This window comes from Mandrillus leucophaeus, unplaced genomic scaffold (assembly GCF_000951045.1).
Source record: "Mandrillus leucophaeus isolate KB7577 unplaced genomic scaffold, Mleu.le_1.0 Scaffold57, whole genome shotgun sequence".
Classification (NCBI taxonomy): domain Eukaryota; kingdom Metazoa; phylum Chordata; class Mammalia; order Primates; family Cercopithecidae; genus Mandrillus; species Mandrillus leucophaeus.
The window spans coordinates 5,927,834-5,954,825 of NW_012106141.1; the positions used below are offsets into that span (position 1 = coordinate 5,927,834).

A 26,992-nucleotide genomic window follows, 5' to 3' on the forward strand; every position below is an offset into this window, starting at 1 on the left:
AGCCTCCCAAGTAGTTGGGACTACAGGTGCATGCCACCACACCTGGCTAATTTTGTATTTTTAGTAGAGATGGGGTTTCGGCATGTTGGCCAGGTTGGTCTTAAACACCTGACTTCAAGTGATCCGCCTGCCTCGGGCTCCCAAAGTGCTGGGATTACAAGCGTGAGCCACTGTGCCGGCCTATAATATGTTTATAACTAACGTTTATAATATGTTTAACAAAATTTAACTCTTTTCTTCCAGGTAATTTATCCTCAGCATTCCAAACTTACTGACAAAGAAGTAAGTAAAAATACTGCTCTGTATAGTTTACTGTTATATTTCTGTTTGTTTTTATTGATTATGTGTGTGTCAGCATACATCGCTTTTGTTTTCTTTTTCAGAAAACCAATATTTGCTATTTGTCTTTTCCAGATTCAAATTCAGGTAACTATTTTTCATCTATTGTTTCTGTTTAATTTTATGCTAAGAATACCGGTTATACTGTTAATGTATGAAAATTGATTGAAATAGCATATTAGAATGCAAACAGATCAATGATTTTTATTCCTATTTTAATGATGCCTAGTCATATCATTGTTGATTTTACTAGCTTCAACTCTTAAAATAACTGTTATGGTGTGATGAAGTAAACCATCAAGGAACAATAAACTCTTGAAATAGTGAAGAGGTTGAAAATCAGCGACACTGATGTATTTAGGGTTCATGGAGTATGTATTAAATAGTTTATATAGTGTGTAGTTTACTTTCAATTCAGAATCTGGGAGCTTACCAGAAACTCTGTAAAAGCAGTGAACCTAAAAAAAGCCAGGATAAATTTGGTCAGGAAGCAAGGCCATAAGTTGTGTGCAGTAGTTTATATGGGTTAATATATGTAAAGTCTTGGCATAGTGCTTGGTGTATAGAAAAAAACATATAAGGGTCTGTTTATTGTTCAGCTTGGTTTTGCTGGTCTCTTTCAAGCTATTCCTTTTGTGTGGTCCTAATCATTGACATCCTTCAGGTTACCTCTTGTGTTTCACTTTCAAACTAGCGTTTCTTGGCTTATAGTGACCAAAACATTCAGCTTCTCAGGCCACACACAGTTATGACCCTATAAAGCAGAGACAGTCTAGTTTTCTTTCCTTTTATGGTTACTTTTTTTTTTTTTTGAGACAGAGTCTCACTCTGTCACCCAGGCTGGAGTGCAGTGGCGCTATCTCGGCTCACTGCAAGCTCTGCCTCCTGGGTTCACACTATTCTCTTGCCTCAGCCTCCCAAGTAGCTAGGACTACAGGTGCCTGCCACCACGCCCGGCTAATTTTTTGTTTTTGTATTTTTAGTAGAGAAGGGGTTTCACCGTGTTAACCAGGATGGTCTCAATCTCCTGACCTCGTGATCTGCCCACCTCGGCCTCCCAAAGTGCTGGGATTACAGGCATGAGCCACCGCACCCGGCCAGTTATTTCTAATATTCTGTTAATTAGTTCTTTCAATCTGATTTGAGAGATTTGACAGTTAAAAATTTTTTTTTAGCATTTTCTCCTTTCTGTGTAAATGCTTCCAGAATTTTTTTCCTATACATTTGGAACTCAGCTTTGGTGAACTATATGAAAGAAAAGTGATATCTTGGTGAATTAGATATTGCCTTTTAGAGATCCCAGTGAGGCATTTTTTCTGACCTGGAATTATTTTACTGTTCTTTGACCCATTTATGAAATAATGATACAGAGGTCTTGTAGGAATGTATCTTCATTTCAGTTAACATTTTTCTTATAAAATCTGTACATACACTTCCTATATATTGTGATGGGTTAGATTTCCAGGACTCAAAGTTAGCTGAGTTGTATGGATTGCGGGATGAACTGACTTTTTGCATGGAATCCCAGTGAATTACACTGGATGCTCTTCTCTTTCAGATCATAGCTGGTTGTCATGGCTCCCCTCTGTTTTTCACTTCTCTACACGAGCATGAAGGGGATCAGAATATACCACCCCGAAATATACCACTTTGGCTTAAGAATTGTTTTGAATTGAAGGCAACTGGGAAACAGCAGATGCAAAAAGAGCCCTTTACCCTCCCCCATATGCCTAAAAGCAGGACATACATTTCCCTTTGTGAAGGTGTCACCCCTCCCCTTTCCCATACCAGGAAGAGGAGAAAGATTCTGAATCACCAGAGAAAACTCTTACCACTGGAGATGGTACCAGCTTGGTTCTGCATAAATAAACCTTGCTAAAATAACCCTTATCTTTCATTAGTTTCACCCATATGTTTACCTTCCCACAATTTACCACCCCTAGAAGTCCAAATCCTTTTTCCTTTGTCTGGTCGCTGTGTGCATTTTATTTTATTTTGTTAAAATGGTATCTAAGCTCCCAAGTTTAACCACCTCCTTTAGGTTTTACTTTTTTTTCTCTGAAGCCTTTGTATGCATTCGAACTAAATATTTTCTCATTAATCTGTTGTTCGTTTATTTCACAGCCCAGTTAGTGAACCTAAGATGATAGAGGAAAAGTCCCCCACACTCATACATCAAGGCTAAGAAGTTAATTCTGTGGTGTTTAGGTAGCCTATATCTAGTTTTATAGCCTCTGCATGTGTCATTATCAAAACAACTTTTAAGTACTTTTGGCTTATGAATGACCTTTAGATTTTTTTTTTTCTTTTTTCTTTGTTTTGTTTTTGTTTTTGTTTTTTTTTGAGATGGAGTCTTGCTCTGTCACCCAGGCTGGAGTGCAGTGGCACAATCGCAGCTCCCTGCAACCTTAGCCTCCCAGTTCAAGTGATTCTCCTGCCTCAGCCTGCCAAGTAGCTGGGACTACACTTGCCTGCCACCATGTCCGGCTAATTTTTGTATGTTTAGTAGAGACGGGGTTTCACCATGTTGGCCAGGCTGGTCATGAACTCCCGACTTCAAGTGATCCGCCCGCCTCAGGCTCCCAAAGTGCTGGGATTACAGGCATGAACCACCACACCTGGCTGATTGTTTTTCTTTTTTTTTTTGAGATGGAGTCTCACTCTGTCACCCAGGCTGGAGTGCAGTGGCGCAATCTCCACTCACTGCAAGCTCCGCCTCCTGGGTTCACGCCATTCTCTTGCCTCAGCCTTCTGAGTAGCTGGGACTACAGGAGTCCACCACCATGCCCGGCTAATTTTTTGCATTTTTAGTAGAGACGGAGTTTCACTGTGTTAGCCAGGATGGTCTTGATCTCCTGACCTTGTGATCTGCCCACCTCGGCCTCCCAAAGTGCTGGGATTACAGGTGTGAGCTACCACGTCCAACCGATTTTTTTCCTCATAGATATTATTTAATGCTTTTTTTTATGTGCTGCACATCAAATGAAGTGTGGTTCCTGTGACTTGAAGTATGGTTGGTACGAGGAAAATCTGCAAAAGACCTGAAAGCGGGCACTTTGCTGTCTTAACAGATCATCATTATTCTAGGTAGCAAGAAGACCGTATGTTTTGTAAATATTTGAAATTGCTATTTTCAGTTGTAGTTATCCAAAGAGTTTGGTTTTTTAAATGTGTTTATTAAATGAAAGTTGGAGGCCGGGTGCAGTGGCTCACACTTGTAATCTCAACACTTTGGGAGGCTGAGGCGGACAGATAACTTGAGGTCAGGAGTTCGAGACCAGCCTGGCCAACATGGTGAAACCCCGTCTCTACTGAAGAATATACAAAATTAGTTGGGCATGGTGGTGTGTGCCTGTAGTCCCAGCTACTCAGGAGGCTGAGGCAGGAGAATCTCATGAATCAGGGATGCCAAGGTTGCAGTGAGCCTAGATTGTGCCACTGCACCCCAGCCTGGGCAACAGAGCGAGACTCCATCTCATGAAAAAAAAGGAAGTTGGGATTACTGTAGCAACCTTGAAATAGATTTATTATTTCCCAGGATAGCTTTTAGTTTCTGTAGAAGGAAATCCAGACACAGTAGAGCTGTCTTTAGGAAAGAGACATAAATCAAGCCTGTATTTCCATTGTATACACTTAAAGTAAAACAGCTTGTTAGACTGGATGAAAAAATGACACAGATAAAAATGCTTTTGAGATTGGAATGGTTTGCCCTTCCCAGCCCCTCTGCCACTTTAGATTCTCCTGACTTTAAAAAAGCTTTGTTTGGTTGGTTTTTTAGGTTTTGGTGTTTTGTCCTATTTGAATGGCTTTTATCTTTAGGAGCCTAAGTTTAAAGTGGATCTTCCCTCTGATAAATATTTGTCCAGTGTTTTTTTCCTTATCATTTACCATTAACATCATCTGGATGTAGGTGTTCCTGAGGCTTAAGCTGTGATGAGTGCCCAAGGACAGTAGTCACTGTATTTTAAACATGTCCAGAGAACAAACTCAGCATTAGTAGAGAGAGTTTGAAGCAGTGATTAATCTGAGGGAATCATTAATCCTCCTTGTTCTGGATGAACTTAACATGCAGACAATATTTGTCTCAACACATTTCTTCTCTGTAGACAGCAGTGACATCATGATGTGCTTTACACTTCCCAGTAGCTAAAGCAGCACTTCTCAGACTGTGTTGAAGGGCCAGTTAGGGTTTTTAATATTTCCAGTCTGTTGTAATTGAATTAGAAAAATAAAATGAAATGAGGAAAAAAAGAAATGTAAAATAAAAGTCTTTTTTTTTTTTTTTTTGAGACAGGGTCTTGCTCTGTTGCCCAGGCTGGAGTGTAGTGGTGTGATCTTGGGTCACTGCAACCTCTGCCTACTAGATTCAAGCAATTCTCCTGCCTCAGTCTCCTGAGTAGCTGGGATTACAGGTGCCTGCCATTGCATCTGGCTAATTTTTGTATTTTTAGTAGAGATGGGGTTTCACCATGTTGGCCAGGCTGGTCTCAAACTCCTGACCTCAGGTGATCCACCCGCCGTGGCCTCCTAAAGTGCTGGGATTATAGGCGTGAGCCACTGTGCCTGGCCTAAAAGTACAAATTTACTACAGTAATATCAAGTTGCTATGAAAGTTTCTAAATGTATATTCTCAACTTGCATATTTATTTGGTTATGAAACAGTAACGCGTTTATGGACTGGCATCAGTCTATGGAATAAACTGTGAGAAGCTCTGGTCTAAAGTACTGTTTCTCAGCAATCCAGCTTAACCACCTTAATCAGAGAGAGTGACTATATAAGCTGAGGGTCAAGGGAGGGGGCTGGCTCTTGAAGTTTCATGTTTTGTCTTAGTCTTAGACATTTTGATCCACTCTGTAGCTGTGGTTATACAAATGTAGAAATAACATTTTAAGGCCGGGTGTGGTGGCTCTCCCCTGTAATCCCAACACTTTGGGAGGCTGAGGTCATTTTAAGGCCGGGTGTGGTGGCTCTCCCCTGTAATCCCAACACTTTGGGAGGCTGAGGTGGGAGGATCACTTGAGCCCAGGAGTTCAAGACCAGCCTGGGCAACATAGCAAGATCCCATCTCTAATGAAAACTTTTTTTAAAAAGACCAGGCGCAGTGGCTCACGCCTGTAATCCCAGCACTTTGGGAGGCCGAGGTGGGCAGATCACCTGAGATCAGGAGTTTGAGACCAACCTGGCCAACATGGTGAAACCCCATCTCTACTAAAAATACAAAAAATTGACCAGGCATGGTGGCGCACACCTGTAATCCCAGCTACTCAGGAGGCTGAGGCAGGAGAATCTCTTGAACCCAGGTGGTGAAGGTTGCAGTGAGCCTAGATCCCACCACTGCACTCCAGCCTGGGCAACAGAGCAAGACTCTGTTTCAAAAAAATAAATTACGTAAGTTCATTCTTATAACTCTGTTTATAAAAGAAAAAGTCAATTTCCATTAAAATTTTTTCTGTTTTTGAGTGAATCATCAGAAAGCTATGGTGCTCACAGCATAACTGTTATATCATTTTGGATCTTGTAGGTCTTTAGTTTTCTTAGTGAGTATATTGGGTAAGATGCTTGGAATTCAGTACAGTCATAGGTCAAGTTGGGGAATTTTATTTTAGTATCTTTGAATGTTACTACTGGAAGTGACTTTAGAGATTATCTAATAGTACTCCTTGATTTTGTTGACAAGGAAATTGAGGTGAATCTTTCCTCCAAATGTAACCACTATCCTTTCTTATAACAATACTTTTCTTTTCTTTATACTTTTATCATCCAGTAATGCATCTCTAAGCACTACAGTTTAGTTTTGCCTGCTTTCAAAACATTTTATAAAAGTGGATTTGAACAATATGTGTTCTTTTGTGTTTGGCATCTTTTGCTCATTATTATGTTTGTGAGTCAACATTATATGTAGATATATTCCAAAAATTTTTTATTACATGAGGGATATGGAATAGGAAAAAATAGTAAAGAGACTTAGGAATTAAGATGCATGTTTTACTCTGGCTTTGCCTCTGATGAGCAAGGATGGCTTTGAGCAAGTCACTTGAACTCTTAGGATTTCCTTTTTTTCCTCCAAAACATGACAGAATGGGTTAAAATGATTGATAGGATTGTTTTCAGCTCTAAAATTGATGAAACTGGATAAATGTTATACGAAACTATCCTTAATTTATTTCATTTTTATTTTCATTAGGTTGTCTTGGAGATACCCAGTTTTGTTTTAGATTTCGACAGTCTTCTGGGAGGAGGGTGTCGCTGCATTGTCTCCTGGATCAATTTGACAAAGATTTACCAGTTTACTTAAAGGTTGGAAAAGTAGTCATAGAAAAATGTTCATTTGAGAGGAAACTTTAGAACTCATTTATTCAGTTACCTCTGACACCATTCAGAAATATTTTGCTTTTATTTTGCTACTATATTATATAGCTGAATTTCCTAAGTGAGTCTTACTCATAAGGATTCAGCATCTGAATGAAAGAGACTTTATACAGTTGCTGTGCTTGAAACATAATGTCATTGTGAATTATAAAAATGGATTAGAATGTTGAGGTAATTTTCTTTCATTTGTTAATAAACTCTTGAATTAGATTTGGGAGTGGAGTTGTACTGTATAGTACATATCATCTAGAGTTGAGGTAGTCATACTTGATGATAACATAATTGTCTCTTTTTGATTTTTGAATGAGCCTTGTTTTAGTTATTATTTATTTAAAACATTTTAATAATTCAGATGATCTTAGAGCCTAGATTTTTTTTTAACTACATGAGGAACGTTTTCATCTGGATGCCCTATCAGCACATCCAGTGTGACTTGGACATAATTTGCCTGATACCAGTTTTTATAGTTTACCTCCCTGGTTCCACTAAGGGCAGAGATACTACCTGTGAAATGTCTCTTAGAGCCATCTCCTCCTTGCTGTCACTACTAATATATTCTTCTAACCAATGATGATAATAGCTGTTATTTGTTAGGGCTTTTTATGTTCTAGATACTGTATTAATAAGCATATATCATCTAATTAATCCTCCCTACAGTGTTCCAAGAGAGATCCTTTTGTAGATGAGGGAATTGAGGGCTATTGAGGATAAGAAATTTACCCAAGGACGTCCCACCTCTTGTTTTGTTCCAGCACAATGTATCTTATACAGTGTTACTAGCTAAAGTGTACATATATATTATATAAGTAAAATCTAAAATGACTGCCAATTGTTTAATGAGTAAAGAGGTTACTACTTCCTTGTCTTCACTTTTTGGACCTTCCAAAATAAGACCTTTATCCTATCAAAATTTCACCTTCATCTGCTTTCTATGTGTGCCATATGTATGCCATATTTTAGTCAAACTGAACTATATGCTTTTTCCTGAGATAGCATGTAGTTTTTTTGTCTTTTGTGTTTTTACCAAAACTCCTAGCCCTTTCAACCTGGAATGCCTTTGTCTTTGTTTAAGTCATATCCATCCTTCAATTCCCAATTCAAATACAGCTGCCTCCATGAAATCTTTACTCTTTGCCCTTAGCTTTCCTATAACACTTTGTGCTCTTTCATGGTACCCACCCTCCTATTACAATAATACTCATTTTTCTACTTTTTTTTTTGAGATGGAGTCTCACTGTGTCACCAGGCTGGAGTGCAGTGGTGCGATCTCGTCTCACTGCAACCTCTGCCTCCTGGGTTCAGGCGATTCTCCTGCCTCAGCCTCCTGAGTAGCTGGGATTACAGGCACATGCCACCACACTCAGCTAATTTTTGTATTTTTGGTAGAGACAGGGTTTCATCATGTTGGTCAGGATGCTCTTGATCTCCTGACTTCATGATCCGTCCACCTCGGCCTCCCAAAGTGTTGGGATTACAGGCATGAGCCACTGCACCTGGCCTCATTTTTCTACTTTTCTTATCCCTCCTAAATCATGATATCCTTGAGGAAGAACTGTGTCTTATGCATCTTTTTATCTTCTCTAACACATTACCCTGTTCAAAGTAGGTGGTCAATATATATTTGTTTAAGCAATAATAATCAAATAAGGAACTGAGCCAAAGTTTACTCCATTAAGATGTAAATGCTTAAATTTTTTGGGATGGAATTACCTTTCAGATTGTATGTTGATAAACATTGTTATGCTTCATTATTATTGGGTTAACGTATAACTGACTATATCTAAGATTCAGATTGTCATTTAATTCCTTTTATTTTCTCTCTTGAAATTGTGTGTTAGGATACCTCATTTTGTTTTAAGATTGATCCCTTAATATGACAATCTCAAAATTGTAGGTAGAATTTTTTAAAAACGAAATACAACATTGGGGAAAACAGAATTTGACTGTTTTTTAATTTCAATCACCTAGTATAGAGATGAATAAAGAATATAAGCTGAGTAAGTTATAGGGGGAAAATCTGACTTTAGTACTTAGATTGTGATTAGTACTTTGCCATCTTTGGGCAAGTTAGGAGGGTTTTTTTTTTGTTTTAATTTTAAGTTTTTACACACATCATATGGGCCACGTCAGGAGTTAGAAGGTTCTGATCTGGCTGTTGCTATCATGATTATTATTTGTTGGTGGAAAAGCATAACTAGCTCTTTGTGTATATCTCATGTCTTGATTTGGGTTTATAAAGGAACCTGATGTTAATATTAAAAGATAAAGATATGGATATAGGTATAGATACATATATATGTACCCCCCCCACATTCACACTTACTTGTCACTTTCTTCATAGAAGGATCCTGCTTATTTTTATGGATATGTGTATTTCCGGCAAGTTCGAGATAAAACTCTAAAAAGAGGCTACTTTCAGAAGGTAATTGTCATATACACTATTAAAGAAAAGTATTTTTTTATTTTGTGATTAGAAAAACAGAAACTGTTAGTTTTAAGAGTCTTTAAAGTCTTTGGTATTTTATATATATATAAAATATATATATATATATTTTTTGAGACAGAGTCTCATGCTGTCGCCCAGACTGAAGTGCAGTGGCGCGATGTCGGCTCACTGCAAAGTCTGCCTCCCAGGTTCAAGCAATTCTGTGCCTCAGCCTCCTGAGTAGCTGGGATTATAGGTGCCCACCCCACGCCTGCCCAATTTTTTGTATTTTTAGTAGAGACAGGGTTTCACCATCTTGGCCAGGCTGGTCTTGAACTCTTGACCTCATGATCCACCTTCCTCAGCCTCTCAAAGTTCTGGGATTACAGGTGTGAGCCACTGCACCCGGCCTATATATACATATTTTTTTTTGAGATAGAGTTTTGCCCTTATCACCCAGACTGGAGTTCAGTGGTGTGATTTCAGCTCACTGCAACCTCCGCCTCCCAGGTTCAAGTAGCTGGGAGTATAGGTACTGTATTCCCGAGTACCTGGGATTACAGGCACCTTCCAAGTAGCTGGGATTACAGGTGTGCGCCACCATGCCCAGCTAAGTTTTGTATTTTTAGTAGAGATGGGGTTTCACCATGTTGGCCAGGCTGGTCTTGAACTCCTGACTTTAGGTGATCCACCCACGTCAGCTTCCCAAAGTGCTGGGATTACAGGTGTGAGCCACCGTGCTTAGCCTTGGGTTTATATTTTATCTTGTTTTTGTTGTTGTTGTTGTTTTTTTTAAATATCATGGACACCTGTCTCTATATGTTTAACTGCTATTGAATTTTTGCTCTCTCTGCTAGATTCCTGACAGTAAGTTACAATTATTGCACAGGATTCTGTCAAAAGCCAGAGGAGTCCACTTAATTTTTACATTTTAGAATAAGGGAAGGAATAAGCAGGTTGTAATATTGTTACAACTAATAAAAGCCTGAACTATTATATCTTTTTTTAAAGAGCTAGTAAATAAACTTTAGCAACATCTTAGCCATTATTGTTTCTATTCCAAATATACAATTCCTTTTGTTTCTTAAAAAGAATCGGGTAAGTCACAGTAGCTTACATTTGTAATCCCAGCACTTTGGGAGGAAAAGGTGGGCAGATTGCTTGAGTCTGGGAGTTTGAGACCAGCCTGGGCAATATGGCAAAACCGTATCTCTACCAAAAATCCACCGTGCCCCCTAAAAATAGCCATACTTGATGGCATATACCTGTAGTCCCAGCTACTTCGGAGGCTGAGGTGGGAGGATCACCTGAACCCAAGAAGTTGAGGCAGCAGTGAGCCACGATCACACCATTACATTGTAGCCTGGGTGACAGAGTGAGACCTTATCTCAAAAAAAAAAGAAAAAAGAAACAAAAATAAAAGAATCTTTCCTATTTAATCCCAGCTAGCAAGACATACCTTTCCCTTTTGTACTCAGAATTTGCCCTGACCACTGATTGGTGTTAGAAAGATAGAGTGGTTTTTAAGAAAAAAAAAAGTTTAAGAATTGGCATAATTTGTATCTGAAATGATCAAACCATAACGTTACAATTTCCAACTATGTGGCTATGGCAGTTGAGCTATAAAATATAACTCCTAAGTATTTTGCAAAAGTATCAAAATTTGCTCTTTAATAGGAAGAGTTCATGTGGCTAATTCCTGATATTGCTATTTTAAGGATAGCAGGAGCTAGGCTTTCAAAGTTACTCATGACATTAGTTTGTTGGTAGGAAATTCTTTTTTTGAAGAGCAGGAAAATCCGTTACATGCTTTCATGTTCTTAAAGTGTAACAATAAGATTAAACTTTTTGTATTCTGTAGCTATGGTTTTGTTTCCTTTTAGCTATCCACTGTAAAAGCCTTTTTATTTTAAAATCCACACTTTTTGCTCAATTTAGCTTGTTAGTTATTGCTTATGCAAGAAATGAATGCAAAGCAATTTTTAAAACATTGTTGTTTTTTTTTTTTCCTCAGTCCTTGGTTTTGATCAGCAAACTACCTTATATTCATTTTTTTCACACTGTGCTCAAACAGATAGCACCAGAGTATTTTGAAAAGAGTGAACCTTATTTGGAAGCAGGTAAGTTTAACATGGTATGAGTTGAGTACCTTTATGAAAGAGTTTTAAGATTTTACTGGAAATGAATGATTAAAATGAAGTTGATTTATAACAATTTATAAAAATTCAGGCAAGAATTTAAGGAATATATGATAGGAGAAAGGTATAAAACTATTTGTCTGGCATCTGTACCTACAGATATCCAAAACTGTCTGTTGTTATTTCCTTTAACTACTTTGATGATGCTTATTATTATTAGGATAATAATAAATGAATATCGAGATGACAGTTCTAATACTTAGAGTACTGTTGAAAAATCCTTTTGTCACTTGCTACAGATGGAAGGCCTTTGCCACTTGATGTGCTTTTGTAGCTAATTAGTGGTAATAAATGAATACGAAAACTCTCTTTAATACTTAGGATATAAATTAACCAACATATGTGTATTTCTGAGTGAAATATAAAATGTTTTCATCACTTTCACTTTTCTTTTGCCTTTTATCTTTCATTCTTCCCAGTATATTTTTTCTGCTATATGGAAAGTAGTTTTCTTATTTCTAATGCCTCATTTTTAATACTTTGATGTTTTCACTTATTCTAAGAAAATATTTTGTTATATTTTCCAGCTTGTAATGATGTTGATCAATGGCCTGCTCCAGTGCCAGGGAAAACATTACACCTGCCAATCATGGGGGTGGTAATGAAGGTAGTGTCTTATATCCCAATTGTCTCCTTCTTATTTTTATTTTTATTTTTATTTTTTTGAGACAGGGTCTTGTGCTGTCACCCAGGCTGGAGTACAGTGGCACGATCACAGCTTACTGCAGCCTCAACTTTCCAGGCTCAAGCGACCCTCCCACTTCAGCCCCCCAAGTAGCCAGGACCACAGGCATGCACCAACACACCTGGCTAATTTTTAAACTTTTTGTAGACAGAATCTTGCTATGTTTCCCAGGGTAATTGTGATCTTTTTAGAGAACTTTTGAACAGGCGTGGTGGCTCACACCTGTGATCCCAGCACTTTGGGAGGCTGAGGCGGGTGGATCCCTTGAGCCCAAAAGTTCAAGACCACCCTAGGCAACATGGCAAAACCTTGTCTCTACAAAAAATACAAAAATTAGTGGGGTGTGGTGGTGCACACCTGTAGTCCTAGATACTCGGGATATTGCTTGAGCCTGGGAAGTCGAGGCTGCAGTGAGGCATGTTTGCATCACTGCACTCCAGCCTGCACGACAAAAGAAGACCCTGTCTCAAAAAACAAAAACAACAACAAAAAAAAGAACTTTGTAGGAAGCTCACATATGGGCTTTGCTTTTTAGCCTAATATTAATATTAGTCATGTTATTGCTTTCCCTTGTTTGTCATTGATGTGAGGCATTATAGAGATATTGCAATTCATTTTGCTTCCTAGAACCATTAGTCACACAACTTCAGGCGCCTCTGATCTCATGGCATCCTCTAGAGTTTGCAGAACAGTATCATTTATATGTTATATATGTACACGTACATCCTACCTCCTAGAATTCTGCAACTCCATGGCCCTGCCAGTGCCTCCAGAGATGAGTGATATGCAGAAACAGATTACTTGGTAGAATTGAGTATGAATTAATAAAAATTAAGATAAATTGGGAAAGCCATTCGTTCTTAGTCCTAAATGATGTTCTTAACACGTGATGTCAGACCACACATGTTCATCCCAGGGTATTGTTCTCTGTTAGATTTTTCTTTTAAATGAATTAGCATTTTCCTCTCAGACTTTGTATGAGTTGTACTCTAAGTGCTTTGCAGTTCACTATGGAGTAGGACTTATTTTTGACAATATTCTCTCTCTACATTTGCCCATTTTTGTAGGATCTGTGTTGTGTTTTTCCTTGGGAAATCATCAAAAGTAATACTGATAGCTCTGGATGGAGTGTTCTCATTGTTTCCTGTGAGATTTATCCAAAAATTTGGCAAGTTTGAGAGGGTGTGTTTGGGTGTGTGTATATTAATGAAGCAAAGATTGGAACAATAAACAGGAAGCATTATGAAGCTGATGTCCATTTTGTTTTTCAACATACTTCTCAGGGAGTTAGTGATTACTGTGTATGTGGGTATGGAGACTTTGATTTACTTTCTGCTGTGACTAAAAATAAATATGACCTTAGTTTTTAACTCTGACATAGATAATTTTGTTTTTGTAGCTTTTTTGGCATTAATGACCATACCTTTTTAGCAGCAGGATATAGCACTTCTCATCCCCCATTCTTTTATAGCCAAAAATAATTTCCTGTCTTTCTTTTAGGTACGGATTCCCACATGTCATGACAAGCCTGGGACAACTCAAATAGTGCAGTTAACTCAGCAGGTATTGTGTGGTACTATGGTAGAATGATCCAGCACATATAGTCTCTTTAACAGAATTTTTGAACTAGCAAATGCAGAGTTTCTTGAGGTTATTACATATTTCTGAATATTACTGAAATGTCCCATTAAATAATTTTTAATGAATTGGTAATCTCTAATGTTTCTTAGGGTGTTTTTTCTTGTTATTTCTCCAGTAGAGACTGGAGAACTCAAAATCTATATTTTAATTGTGAGGAAAAGGGAAAAGTGAATTTTTTTCAATAAGCCTTGATTCTGGCAAGACCTCTTAGGAGAGTGACCAGCAGACTTCCGATTTTAGGAAACTCAGTTAAAAGGATTCTGTAGTTACAATTGCCCTTTATTTTTCCAAAAGCACCATCTGTTCATGGGTGGGGTTGAAGTTTTCATTTGAAATGTTTTAACTGGTGTAAATTTTTTTGTTGTACTTTGTTCTTTGAATTGAATAAAAAACAAGTAGCAGTAGGAAAATTAGTATTCCTGTTACATATCAACCAGTATAATGGGAGTATTTCATACAGTTGCAAATTAATCTAATTTTGACTATTGGATTAATTTTTTTTTAAACAAGGACAGGGTCTCCCTCTGTCACCCAGGCTGGAGTACAGTGGCACTATCGTAGCTCACTGCAGCCTCCAATTCCTGGGCCGAAGTGATTCTCCGACCTCAGCCTCCTAAGTAACTAGGACTATAGGTGCATGCCACCACACCTGGCTAATTTTTAATATTTTTTGTAAAGATGAGATTTCGCTCTGTTACCCAGGCTGGTCTCGAATTCCTGGCATCAAGCGATTCTTCCTTCTGGATTCCCAACGTGCTAGGATTACAGGCATGAACTTGGGATTAATTCCTTTTTTTTTTTTTTTTTGAGATGGAGTCTCGCTTTGTTGCCCAGGCTGGAGGGCAGTGGTGCGATCTTGGTTCACTGCAAGCTCCGCCTCCTGGGTTCACGCCATTCTCCTGCGTCAGCCTCCCGAGTAGCTGGGACTACAGGCGCCTGCCACCATGCCCAGCTAATTTTTTGTGTTTTTAGTAGAGACAGGATTTCACTGTGTTAGCCAGGATGGTCTCGATCTCCTGGCCTCATGATCCACCTGCCTTGGCCTACTAAAGTGCTGGGATTACAGGCGTGAGCCACCGCACCCAGCCAGGATTAATTCTTTATCCATGATATCTGCATTATTTTTGACCTTCTGCTATATTAGGGAAGATTGGTAAGACCCATTCCTTCTCTGGCTGCTCCTAAAGGAAGAGAATCTTAAAAGTTAGACGGGGCAACATGGCTTACTGATCACAAGATAGATATATTTTAAAATTTTCTGTAAATTTTGGTGATATCTTCTCTTATTATTTTTTTTTCTGTCTCTCAGGCAGACACAAATATATCTGTTATTTTACCTACTGTTCATGAGGTGGATATTTTCAGGTAAAGAATAAAAAATTTTGTTAACTGACTTTTGTTTTGCTTTGTGGTGGTGGTGTTAATTTATTTAAAAAATGAATGTTCTTATATAGGTTGTGGAAAAAATTGGAAGAAAATAGTTATGTTTTACATGTTATAAATCAATGGTTCATCCCTGGCTACATGTTATAAGCTTTGGCAATTAGGGAAATTTAGATATAGAATATGTATTATATGTAAAAATATTTTTGTTTGGTTTAGTGTGAGAATCATATTGTAATAATGTTAGAAAATGTACTTTTTAAAAAAAGATGCATTTTATTTGGGAGTGAAATGTCATGAGGCTTGTGTTTTATTTTAAAATACTTCAGTAAGAAAAAATAGATTATATGAAAAATGGCAAATATTAATCATTAAATCTAAGTGATATGTGCATGACGTTTCTTATACTGTTGTCTTTATTTTTCTGTATGTTTGAAAAATGTCAACATGGAAAATGAAAAAACAAAAAAGAGATACTGTTAGCACTTAGAAGAGAAATAGAGGAAAAAGAAAAAGTAATGTTTGTGCCTTTACCCAGAGCAGCTAAATCTTTGGATTGGTGCCCAAGTTCTAGTTCCCCAGGTAGTTCTGATATATAGGCCAGCTTGAAAAACCACTGCTATCAATGAGCAGTTACCAAATGTTCAAAAAGTCGTGAAAGACTTGAAATGGATTTTTTTGGTGGGATCTTTTTTCTTTCTTTTTTTGAGACAGAGTCTCACTCTGTTGCCTAGGCTGGAGTGCAGTGCTGCAGTCTTGGCTCACTGCAGCCTCTGCCTCCCAGGTTCAAGCAATTCTCCTGCCTCAGCCACCCAAGCAGCTGGGACTACAGGTGCACACCACCATGCCTGGCTATGTTTTTGTATTTTTAGTAGAGATGGGGGGGTTTCATCATGTTGGCCAGGCTGATCTGGAACTCCTTACCTCAAGTGATCCACCTGCCTTGCCCTCCCAGAGTGCTGGGATTACAGGTGTGAGCCACTGCGCCTGGCCAACCTTTTTGTTTGTTCATTTGCTTGTTTGTTTTTTATGACTTGTAAACTACATGGAATACTGCTTCAAAAGATTGATTAGTTAAAAAAAAAAAAGAAAAGAGTGGTTAGTTTTATATGTTGCTCTAGCACAGTACATTCATCCTATTTCTAGGTATTTATTCGATAAAAATGAAAATTTGTCTACATGAAGACCTGTATGCAAATGTCTATATAGTAGCTTTATTCATAACAGTATAAAACTATATATAACCGAAGTATCCATCAATGGTAAATGGACAAACAAAATGCAATACATGAATGCACATAGAATACTATTCAGCATTAAAAAAAAAGAAGCAACAGTTGATATATGCAATAATATGAAATACTTCCAAAAGCATTATGCTAAGTGAAAGTTTCCAGATGTTTAAAGATACTTACTGAATGATTCCATTTATATGATGTTCTGGAAAAGACAAAAATATAGGGACAGAAATCAGATCAGTGGTTACCTGGTGCTGGGGGAGGAAATCTACATAAGGGCTGCAGGGATTTTGTGAGGTGATGGAACTATTCTAGATCTTTGATAAGGGTAAATTTTACTGCATATAAATTATAAATGTGGGCCGGGCACGGTGGCTCAAGCCTGTAATCCCAGCACTTTGGGAGGCCGAGACGGGCGGATCACGAGGTCAGGAGATCGAGACCAGCCTGGCTAACACGGTGAAACCCCGTCTCTACTAAAAATACAAAAAACTAGCCGGGTGAGGTGGCGGGCGCCTGTAGTCCCAGCTATTTGGGAGGCTGAGGCAGGAGAATGGCGTAAACCTGGGAGGCAGAGCTTGTAGTGAGCTGAGATCCGGCCACTGCACTCCAGCCTGGGTGACAGAGCGAGACTCTGTCTAAAAAAAAAAAAAAAAAAATTATAAATGTGACTTTTAAAACAAATTAATTTTCTTAAAAATTACATGTTATAGCATTGTTAGGTTGAAAAGAGGGAGTGTCCCCCAAATAAATGAATAAATATTACAGGAAAAATATACAAAGAAGAATGTGTACTATTTCTCGTTTTGATACTTGACTCATGAGGGAATAATTTGTTTGCGGAATTGGCATAAATTAATATGGAGTTCAATTATCAGACAATTTTTCTTTTGAACTTTCGGGTATGAGTCTTAGGCTTTATTGTTTGTCACTGATTATCTTAGCTTTTGTGGTACATCTTGCATATCCCATATCTGAAATGTTCAGAATCAGAAGTGTTTAGGATTTTGGACTTTTTTGCATTTGGGGATTTTTTCATATACATAATGAGATATCTTGGGGACGGGCCCCAGTCTAAACACAAGGGTCACTTGTGCTTCATATACACATTATACACATAGCCTGAACGTAATTAAAAAAATATATTTTTAATGATTTTGTGCACGAAACTAAATTTTGATTGCATTTTGACTTTGACTCATCTCGAGGTCATGTGTGGAATTTTCCACTTGTTGCATCATGTCAATGCTCAAAACCTTTTGGATTTGGGAACATTTTGGAATGTAGATTTTCACATTAGGGATGCTCAACCCCTAGTTAATTACCTCCATCACTAACACCTTTGATTAGCACATGTCTCGTCTCCTGGATGTGAATTACATAATATTGGTTTAAGAGTGGGGCAAGTTAGTTTGTTGTTTTTAAGTTTTTGTTTCCCGCCAGATGTGGTGGCTCAAGCCTGTAATCCCAGCACTTTGGGAGGCTGAGGGGGGTGGATCATGAGGTCAGGATTTCGAGACCAGCCTGACCAACATGGTGAAACCCTGTCTCTACTAAAAATACAAAAACTAGCTGGGCATGGTGGTGGGCACCTGTAATCTCAGCTACTCAGGAGGCTGAGGCAGGAAAATCGTTTGAACCCGGGAAGCGGAGGTTGCAGTGAGCTGAGATCGTGCCACTGCACTCCAGCCTGGGCGACACAGTGAGACTCCATCTCAAAAAAAAAGAAGTGAGTTTCTAATTATTTTCCCAAGGCATGGCTGTTTTGGTGGGAGGAGCTTAGCATAAAGGCATGGTACTCCAGAACGGGTATATAAATGTGGTACTAAAAAAAAAGAACCAGTGATTTCCTTACAGACCTTCATTTCAGTAATCCTATACTGCCGTTAATTTGATGCACACTACTGTTTTTTTTTGAGACAGTCTCGCTCTGTCACCCAGGCTGGAGTGCAGTGGTGCGATCTCGGCTCATTGCAACCTCCGCCTCCTGGGTTCAAGCGATTCTCCTGCCTCAGCCTCCCAAGTAGCTGGGACTACAGGCTTGTGCCACCAAATCCGGCTAATTTTTTGTGTTTTTAGTAGAGACGGGGTTTCACCATTGTTAGCCAGGATAGTCTCGATCTCCTGATCTCGTGATCTGCCCGCCTCAGCCTCCCAAAGTGCTGGGATTACAGGCGTGAGCCACTGCACCCAGCCTACTACTAATATTTTTTTAGTTCGAGACAAGTTGCCTTTCCTGAATATTAAAAACTTAACCTCTCACCCAAAAAAACGACTTTGATAACATATTATCAGTATAATACAAAGCTTTCAAAGAGTGATTTATCTTGTAACTATACTTCCTATCTTTGTGCCCTTTGTTAATAATATATTAATATACTTGAAAGACAATAATTTGCAACTTGGTGCCTTAAAGGAATCCCATTATTAAAGTTGGTCAGATGTTTTCATGTAGGACTTTTTCATTTTTCCTTTGCTTATTTTTACAAACCAACAGAAAAGTGGCAAGTACAATATAGAAGACTTCTTCTTGAACCATTTGGTAGTAAGCTGGAGACTTGGTGCCGTGTCATCCCTTAATACTTTAGATTCTGTTTCCTACAAACGAGTATACAATGCAACCATCAAAATTGGTAAAATCAACATTGATAAGTTAATATCATCTAATACTAAGACCAGTTCAAATGTTACCAGTTATTACAATAATGTCTAGTTAAACTGAGAATAATCTGTTGCATGTAACTGTCACATCTCATTAGTCATCTTCAGTCTAGAATAGTTCTTTAGTTTCTGACTTTCAGGATCCTGATATTCTTACAGATTACAGGACGGTTATTTTGCAGAAACTCCTCAGTTTAGGATTGTCTGGTATTTACTCATGATTAGATTGAGGCTCTGCATCTGTCAGGAGGTGGCACATAAGTTGAGCTTGCCTTGTTTTTGATGATGTTCAGTTTGATCACTTGATTAATGTGGTATCCTCCAAGCTTCTCCACTAATAAGTTAATTGTTTTTCCGTTTGTAACTGGGTATTTTTGGGGAAGATATTTGAAATTATGTATGTTACTTATTGATGTGCAACAAATTATCCCAATACTTAGGCTTAGAAGAGCAAACATTATTTCACACAGTTTCTAAGGGTTGGAAATCTGGGAGCTGCTTAGGTGGGTCGTTCTGGCGCTCAGAGTTTTTTATGTGGTTGCAGTCAAGATGTTATCTGTGGTTTCAGTCAGCTGGACATAGGAGTCTGGAGAGTCTGCTTCCCTACAGGGCTTACTCACACAGCTGTTGACTGGAGATCGCAGTTCTCTGTGGCTGTTGTTAGGAGGTCTCAGCCCTAGCCTTATGGACTTCTCCATAGGGCTGCCTAATGTTCTCACAACATGGCAACTAACTTTTCCCAGAGCAAGTACTGAGAGAAGGCTGAAGCCACAGTGTCCTATATGACCTAGCCTTCAAAGTTGTACATTGTCATTTCTACCATATTCTGTTCATTACAATCAAACCACTAATCTGGTCTACACTCAAGAACAGGAGAATTAGGCTCCATGTTTTGAAAGGAGTGTCAAAGAATTTGTGGACAGATGTTATTTATTTATTTTATTTTATTTTTTATTATTATTTTTGTAGAGAGGTATCTTCCTATGTTACCCAGGCTGGCCTTGAACTCCTGCCTCAAGTGATCCTCCCGCCTAGGTGTTGGGGTTATAGGAGTGAGCCACCATGCACAGCCTGGACATATTTTAAATCACCACACTATTTTTATATGTCTATTTGGACTCTGATTTCTTGTTTTATTCAATGGATTCTAATCCATTATTACCTATTTTGATATTCAAATTGTCCCTGTTTAGCCAGGGAGAACTTACTACAGGCTGGCTTCTATGTTCTTTTGCCATATCTCTGTCATTCTTTGAACACTTTCTTGCTTTCTGGTGTAAGATACTCCAGATTTATCTTTTTTTTTTTTGGTAATTAAATAAACTGGGTTGTAATTATCATACCATACAATATTCAACCTTTTAAAGTACAATTCACTAGTGTTTTAATATATTCACAAAGTTGTGCAACCATCAATGCTAATTCCAGAACATTTTCATCACTTCAAAATATAACACTGTACCTATTAGCAGTTCCCATTCCCTCTTCTTCCCAACCTCTTGCCATTACTAACTTACTTTCTGTCTCTTGCCTATTTTGGACATTACATTTAACTAGAATCATACAAAATGTGACCTTTTGTGTCTGTCTTCCTTCACCCAGAATAATGTTTATAAGGTTCATCTGTGCAGTATCATGAATCAGTACAGATGCTCCTAGACTTACAAGGGGGTTATGTCTTGTTAAACCCATTGTAAGTTTGAAAATTATAAGTTCAAAGTGCGTTTTTGATATTTTCAGTTTACAATGGGCTTATTCGGAGGTAAGTTGTCATATGTTGAGGAGCGTACTGAATGCATACTGAATTGCAACATCATAAAGTTAAAAATTGTAAGTTGAACCGTTGTAACATGGGGAGTGCCTGTACTTCATTATTTTAATGGCTGAATAATATTCCATGTGGATGGGCCAGGCGTGGTGGCTCCTGCCTGTAATCCCAGCACTTTGGGAGGCCAAGGCGGTCAGATCACCTGAGGTTGCGAGTTCGAGACCAGTCTGACTGGCATGGAGAAACCCCATCTCAACTAAAAATACAAAACTAGCCGGGTGTGGTGGCACATGCCTGTAATCCCAGCTACTCGGGATGCTGAGGCACGAGAATCGCTTGAACCTGGGAGGTGGAGGTTTTGATGAGCCAAGATCATGCCATTGCACTCCTGCCTGGGCAACAAGAGCAAAGCTCCATTTCGAAAAAAAAAAAAAAAAAAAAATTCCCTGTGGATATGCTACATTTTGTCTATCCATTTACCTTTTGATGGAGACTTGGATGGTTTACACTTTTGGTTATTATGAATAATGCTGCTGTCAACATTTGTGTATAGGTCTTTGTGTGGACATGTTTTTTATTCTCTTGGGTTCCAGATTATCTTGTATTTTCTCTTCCCTAGCTCTAGAATCAGCCATTTCTCTAAAAAGCCTTGGTTCTTTTTAGCAGAGAATAGGATTTAGAAGACAAGATCTGGGCACTTGGTGTGCTTATTGATATTGAGATATCATTGCTTTTAGACCTTCTCAAGTGGACAAAGCTAGGATGTGTGTGTGTGTATGCATGTATGTATATGTGTGTGTGTATATATATGTATATGTAGATGCATGTATATATACACATCATATATATTATATTAAATTATTCTTTATTTACTGATTCAATCAATACCCCTGTTGGTAATCAATGCCCCATCTCTTCTGCAACTTTTTTTTTAAGTTTTTTGTTTGTTTATTTCAAAAGGTTTTTGGGGAATAGGTGGTGTTTGGTTGCATAAATAAGTTCTTTAGTGATGATTTCTGAGATTTTGATGTACCCATCACATGAGGAATGTACACTGTACCCAATCTGTAGTCTTTTTATCCCTCACTCCCTCCCTCCCTTTCCCCACTGAAGTCCCAAAGTTCATTGTATCATTCTTATGTCTTTGCATCCTCATAGCATAGCTCCCACTTTTGAGTGAGAACATATGATGTTTGGTTTTCCATTCCTAAGTTACTTTAGAATAATGGTCTCCAATTCCATCTAGGTTACTGTGAATGCCATTATTTCATTCCTTTTTTTGGCTGAGTAGTATTCCATGGGGTGTGTATGTATCTATATATACACACACACACAACTATATATATATATATAAAACATATTCTTTATCCTCTCATTGATTGATGGGCATTTGGGCTTGTTCCATATTTTTGCAGTTGTGAATTGTGCTGCTATAAACATGCATGTGCAAGTATCTTTTTTTTTTTTTTAATGACTTCTTTTCCTCTGGGTAGATACCCAGTAGTGGGATTGCTAGATCAAATGGTAGATCTATTTTAATTCTTTAAGGAATCTTCATACTGTTTTCGATAGTGGTTGTACTAGTTTGTGTTCCTACCAACAGTGTAAAAGTATTCCCTTTTCACCACATCCACACCAGCATTTATTTATTTTTATTTTTATTTTTATTGTGGCCATTCTTGCAGGAGTGAGGTACTAGAGTATTGTGGGTTTGATTTGCATTTCCCTGATAATTAGTGATGTTAAGCATTTTTAATGTTTGTTGGCAATTTGTATATCTTCTTTTGAGAATTGTCTATTCATGTCCTTAGCCCACTTTTTGATGGGATTGTTTGTTTTGTTCTTGCTGATTTAAGTTCCTTATAGATTCTAGATATTTGTCCTTTGTTTAGATGTATAGATTGTGAAGATTTTCTCCTATTCTGTGAGTTGTCTGTTTACTCTGCTGATTATTTCTTTTGCTGTACAGAAGCAAAATAAGTCCCATCTATTTATCCTTGTTTTTGTAGCATTTGCTTTTGAGTTCTTGGTCATGAAGTCTTTGCCTAAGCTAATGCCTAGATGGGTTTTTTCCAATGTTATCTTCTAGAATTTTTATGATTTCAGGTCTTAGATTTAAGTCTTTGATTAATCTTGAGTTGATTTTTGTAAAGGATGACAGATGAGGATCCAGTTTCATTCTTCTACATGTGGCTTGCCAATTATCTCAGCACCATTTGTTAAATAGGGTGCCCCTTCCCCACTTTATGTTTTTGTTTGCTTTGTTGAAGATCAGTTAACTGTAAGCATTTGGCTTTGTTTCTGGGTTCTCTGTTCTGTTCCATTGGTCTATATGCCTATTTTTATACCAGTACCATGCTGTTTTGGTGACTATGGCTTTACAGTATAGTTTGAAGGCAGATAATATATTGCTTCCAGATTTGTTCTTTTTGCTTAGTTTTACTTTGGCTATGCAGGCTCTTTTTTGGTTCCATATGAATTTTAGGATTGTTTTTTCTAGTTCTGTGAAGAATGATGGTGGTATTTTGATGGGAATTGCATTGAATTTGTAGATTGCTTTTGGCGGTATGGTCATTTTCACAATATTGACTCTACCCATCCATGAGTATAGGATGTGTTTCCATTCGTTTATGTCATCTGTGATTTTTTTCAGCAGTGTTTTGTCATTTTCCTTGTAGAGGTCTTTCACCTCCTTGGGTAAGTGTATTACTAAGTATTTTATTTTATTTATTACAGCTATTGTAAAAGGGGTTGATGTGATTCTCAGCTTGGTTGCTGTTGGTGTATAGGAGAGCTACTGATTTGTGTACATTAATTTTGTATTTGGAAACTTTGCTGAATTCATTTACCAGTTCTAGGAGCTTTTTGGGTGAGTTTTTAGGATTTTCTAGGTATATGATGTCATCAGCAAACAGTGACACTTTAACGTCCTTATTACCAATTTGCATGCTCTTTATTTCTTTCTCTTGTCTGATTGTTCGGGGTAGGACTCTGCTGCAACTTTGTCCCCCATGCTAATAGTTTTCTCATCCCCCTTGGGCCCTGCCATTCTACACCTGGCTTCCCTTCTGCATGGATACCCTCCTTACCCTGCTCACTCTGTGATTTTCCTTGTTGGATTGACTCTACCCGCACCTCCATGGATACCCTCCTGTCTCATTCAGATTATTCTGTCCCACTAGACCACATCTCCAAGTGGGTGCCATCTTCCCCTTTTTGGGCTCTGACTCTCGACACTAGGTTGAGCCTCACATGAATGCCCTCCTTACCCTGCTTGTGTGCTTACCCACTCCAGGGTACTTCTCCTTGGAGATACCCTCCTTGGAGATACGAGGGTATCTCTGCTCTGACACCTTGTGCCAGTTGGTCCCACATTGTGACAACCTCCTCAACTCATTCTGTCTTTGATACGACACATCAGGCTACCCCTCTGTGCTTCCTGGGCTCTGTGAACTCAAACCAAATAATCCCCACACATGTATACGTTCCTCACCACATTTGGGCTCCAGCAGCTCCACAGTAGGCCACCATCTGCATGTAGATGTCCACCTTACCTTACATAAGCTCTGACATGCCTCCCTGGTCAATACGGCTCTCTTTCCGTCGTGGCAGAGATACCTACCATGTTCTGCTTTAGGACTGAGTTGTTTAGGAAGGGAAGAGGAAGAGCTCCTTTGCCTTACCCATGAGCTGTTTTTTTTGTTGTTGTTGTTTGTTTCTTTTGTGGCACTTGTCTTGTTTTTGAATAGTTAAAATTAACTCCCCTAATTTCCATCTCATGATTTGTTGCATGTTTTTGCACTTAATTGTTGTTTGATTTTTCTTTTCTTTTTATTTGCATGTGTGTCTTTTCAACTGAGTGGATTGGTTATGATTTTCATAAATAGATAAGATTCTCCCCCCTAATCTAGTAGGAAAAATTTTTACCAAGCCAGGAGGAAATTCCTAAATAAGTGAAAGTTACCAAGTGTCTTAGGCTTAGTAACATACTAGTGGAGTTGTGTCCCAACAGGCCTCCACCCAATTCCAGGGCTGCTGTAAAAATACTCAACATTTCCGTAGAGAGAGTATCTGCCCAGCAGGTTTGCTCTTGTTCAGGATTAGTACTCCCCCTTGTGATCTGTCATCATTCTTTAATGTCAAAAGTATTGGGTTTTAAATTAAGTGTATCCAATAAGTGCCCTTGGAAAATTAATTTTTCTTGTTTCCTTAAAAATATTTAGGATTGAAATTCAAATGTATCAAAGCAATATTGATAAAATAGATCTATCATATGGTACAACAATTTAAGAATTATATGCTTTTATTGTCAGTTATTCTGTGTGTCATTATATTACATTTAATTTTGTAAAAATTAGAATGAGTCAAATTGATAGATATTTTTATGTGGATAAAAGGGACTTACATCTCTATACATCACCATATTCTAAATGAATTTGTGTATCAGATCAAGATACAAATAGCAGAAGAATTTATATCATTGTGGAGTTTTTAGAAAGATTATGTAGGAATTTTAAAAACAGGATTGGCTACATTAAAAAATATTTCTACTGTGCATCACCTTTCAGATGTTTCTGCCCAGTTTTCCTTCATAGTCAGATGCTCTGGGAGCTGGTGCTGTTGGGGGAGCCCCTTGTGGTTATGGCGCCATCACCATCGGAATCATCAGAGACTGTATTGGCGCTTGTTAAGTGAGTATATTTAGTTACTATTTCTGACTTTTTTTTTTTTTTTTTGATGCTGCAGTACTGAACCTCTTGGTGATATTTGCAGCACTTCCCACCTGTCGTATGTTTCCCCACCCATTATTGCATTGATCCATGCAACAACCCTATCAGAAGGTAATGCTTATTATAGCACCATTTTATGGATGAGAAAATTGAATCAGGCTCCGTGAGGGCTGGAACCATGCCTTTGTTGTTCTGAGTGACAGGCACATTGATTCATTACACGAAGTTAATCCTTGATAAATATTACTTGTTTGAATGATCAGTGTAGAGTCAAAGGCACATAACTAGTGAATGGTAGAGCCAGAATTTCATCCCATCTTCTGCCCCAAACCCAGTGTGTTCTTTCAGTATGCCATTTCACATTATATATATCTGTCTTTCTAATTCTGTGAAATGAGTTTACCATTTTTTAAAATAAACAAAGTATCCCTTTGTGTGTATACTGTTTGTGTAGATGTTTTCTAGTTACAGATTAGGATTTTTAATTTCTGTGTCCTTTATTTTACATGTTCTTCCTGCTCCACAGCTGTATTTCTCCATTAAAGTACTTCAGTGATTTCCGACCTTATTTCACTATTCATGATAGTGAATTCAAAGAATATACTACCCGTACTCAAGCTCCGTAAGTAAACAGAATAACTTATATTGACCTTTATATTACCTTTATAACCACAATTATGTAGAATTATTTTTGGTAATAAAAGCTTATAGGCAGAATGATCTTATAAAAGGAAAGTTTGAGGAGTTTTAGATTTTATAGATTTTAAGAAATCTATAAATAATTTTAGATTTTAAGAGTACCTTATTTGAGTGATTTTATTTATTTATTTATTTATTTATTTTTATTTATTTATTTTTGAGACCGAGGTTTGCTCTGTCACCCAGGCTGGAGTGCAGTGGCATGATCTCGGCTCACTACAACCTCTGCCTCCCAGGTTCAAGCAATTCTCCTGCCTCAGCCTCCTGAGTAGCTGGGATTACAGGCACGTGCCACCACGCCCAGCTAATTTTTGTATTTTTAGTAGAAACGGGGTTTCACCATGTTGACCAGGCTGGTGTTGAACTCCTGACCTCGTGATCCACCCACCTCAGCCTCCCAAAGTGCTGGAATTACAGGTGTGAGCCACCGCGCCTGGCCCAAGTGATTTTATTTATTAATGGAAGCTATATTGTCATTAATAGCCGCTGGGTTGTACTTTCAATTCTACTTTTTTATGAAAAATCTTTCCAGTCTGTAAAAAGAAAAAATAATCTTACCCTTTCCCTTGTAGCTCCTGCTCTATTGCTCACCTTCTTTTTATAGCTAGATTTCTAAAGCAACAACAATCTGCATGTACTATCTCCACTTCTTGATTTTCTGGTTGCTTCTAGTCAACTGCAGATTGACTTCTTCGTATTTACTGAATTTGTTTTTGCCAAATAATCAAGACCCTTCTCACTGTTTGACCCAGTAGGCATATCATTGCCCTGTTTTTTCTCTTTCTTTCTTTCTTCCTCTCTCTCTCTCTTTCCTTCCTTCCTTTTCTTCCTTCCTTTCCTCCCTCCCTCCCTCCC

At 38.1% G+C, this 26,992-nt stretch overlaps 1 protein-coding gene across 1 annotated transcript in view; it reads left to right on the top strand.

Annotated features, from left to right (window-relative positions):
* Positions 1-247: 247 nt before the first annotated feature.
* Positions 248-26,992, top strand: part of DENND6A (DENN/MADD domain containing 6A) — a 51,164-nt gene continuing 24,419 nt past the window's right edge. Inside the window, exons 1-10 of the mRNA XM_011998398.1 lie at positions 248-282; positions 384-426; positions 6,525-6,637; positions 9,051-9,131; positions 11,149-11,254; positions 11,860-11,939; positions 13,518-13,580; positions 14,968-15,023; positions 25,277-25,399; positions 25,965-26,060. Of these exons, the coding sequence (XP_011853788.1) occupies positions 11,922-11,939; positions 13,518-13,580; positions 14,968-15,023; positions 25,277-25,399; positions 25,965-26,060 (356 nt within the window). The 5' untranslated portion in view covers positions 248-282; positions 384-426; positions 6,525-6,637; ... (1 more) ...; positions 11,149-11,254; positions 11,860-11,921. The remainder of the gene's footprint in view (positions 283-383; positions 427-6,524; positions 6,638-9,050; positions 9,132-11,148; positions 11,255-11,859; positions 11,940-13,517; positions 13,581-14,967; positions 15,024-25,276; positions 25,400-25,964; positions 26,061-26,992) is intronic.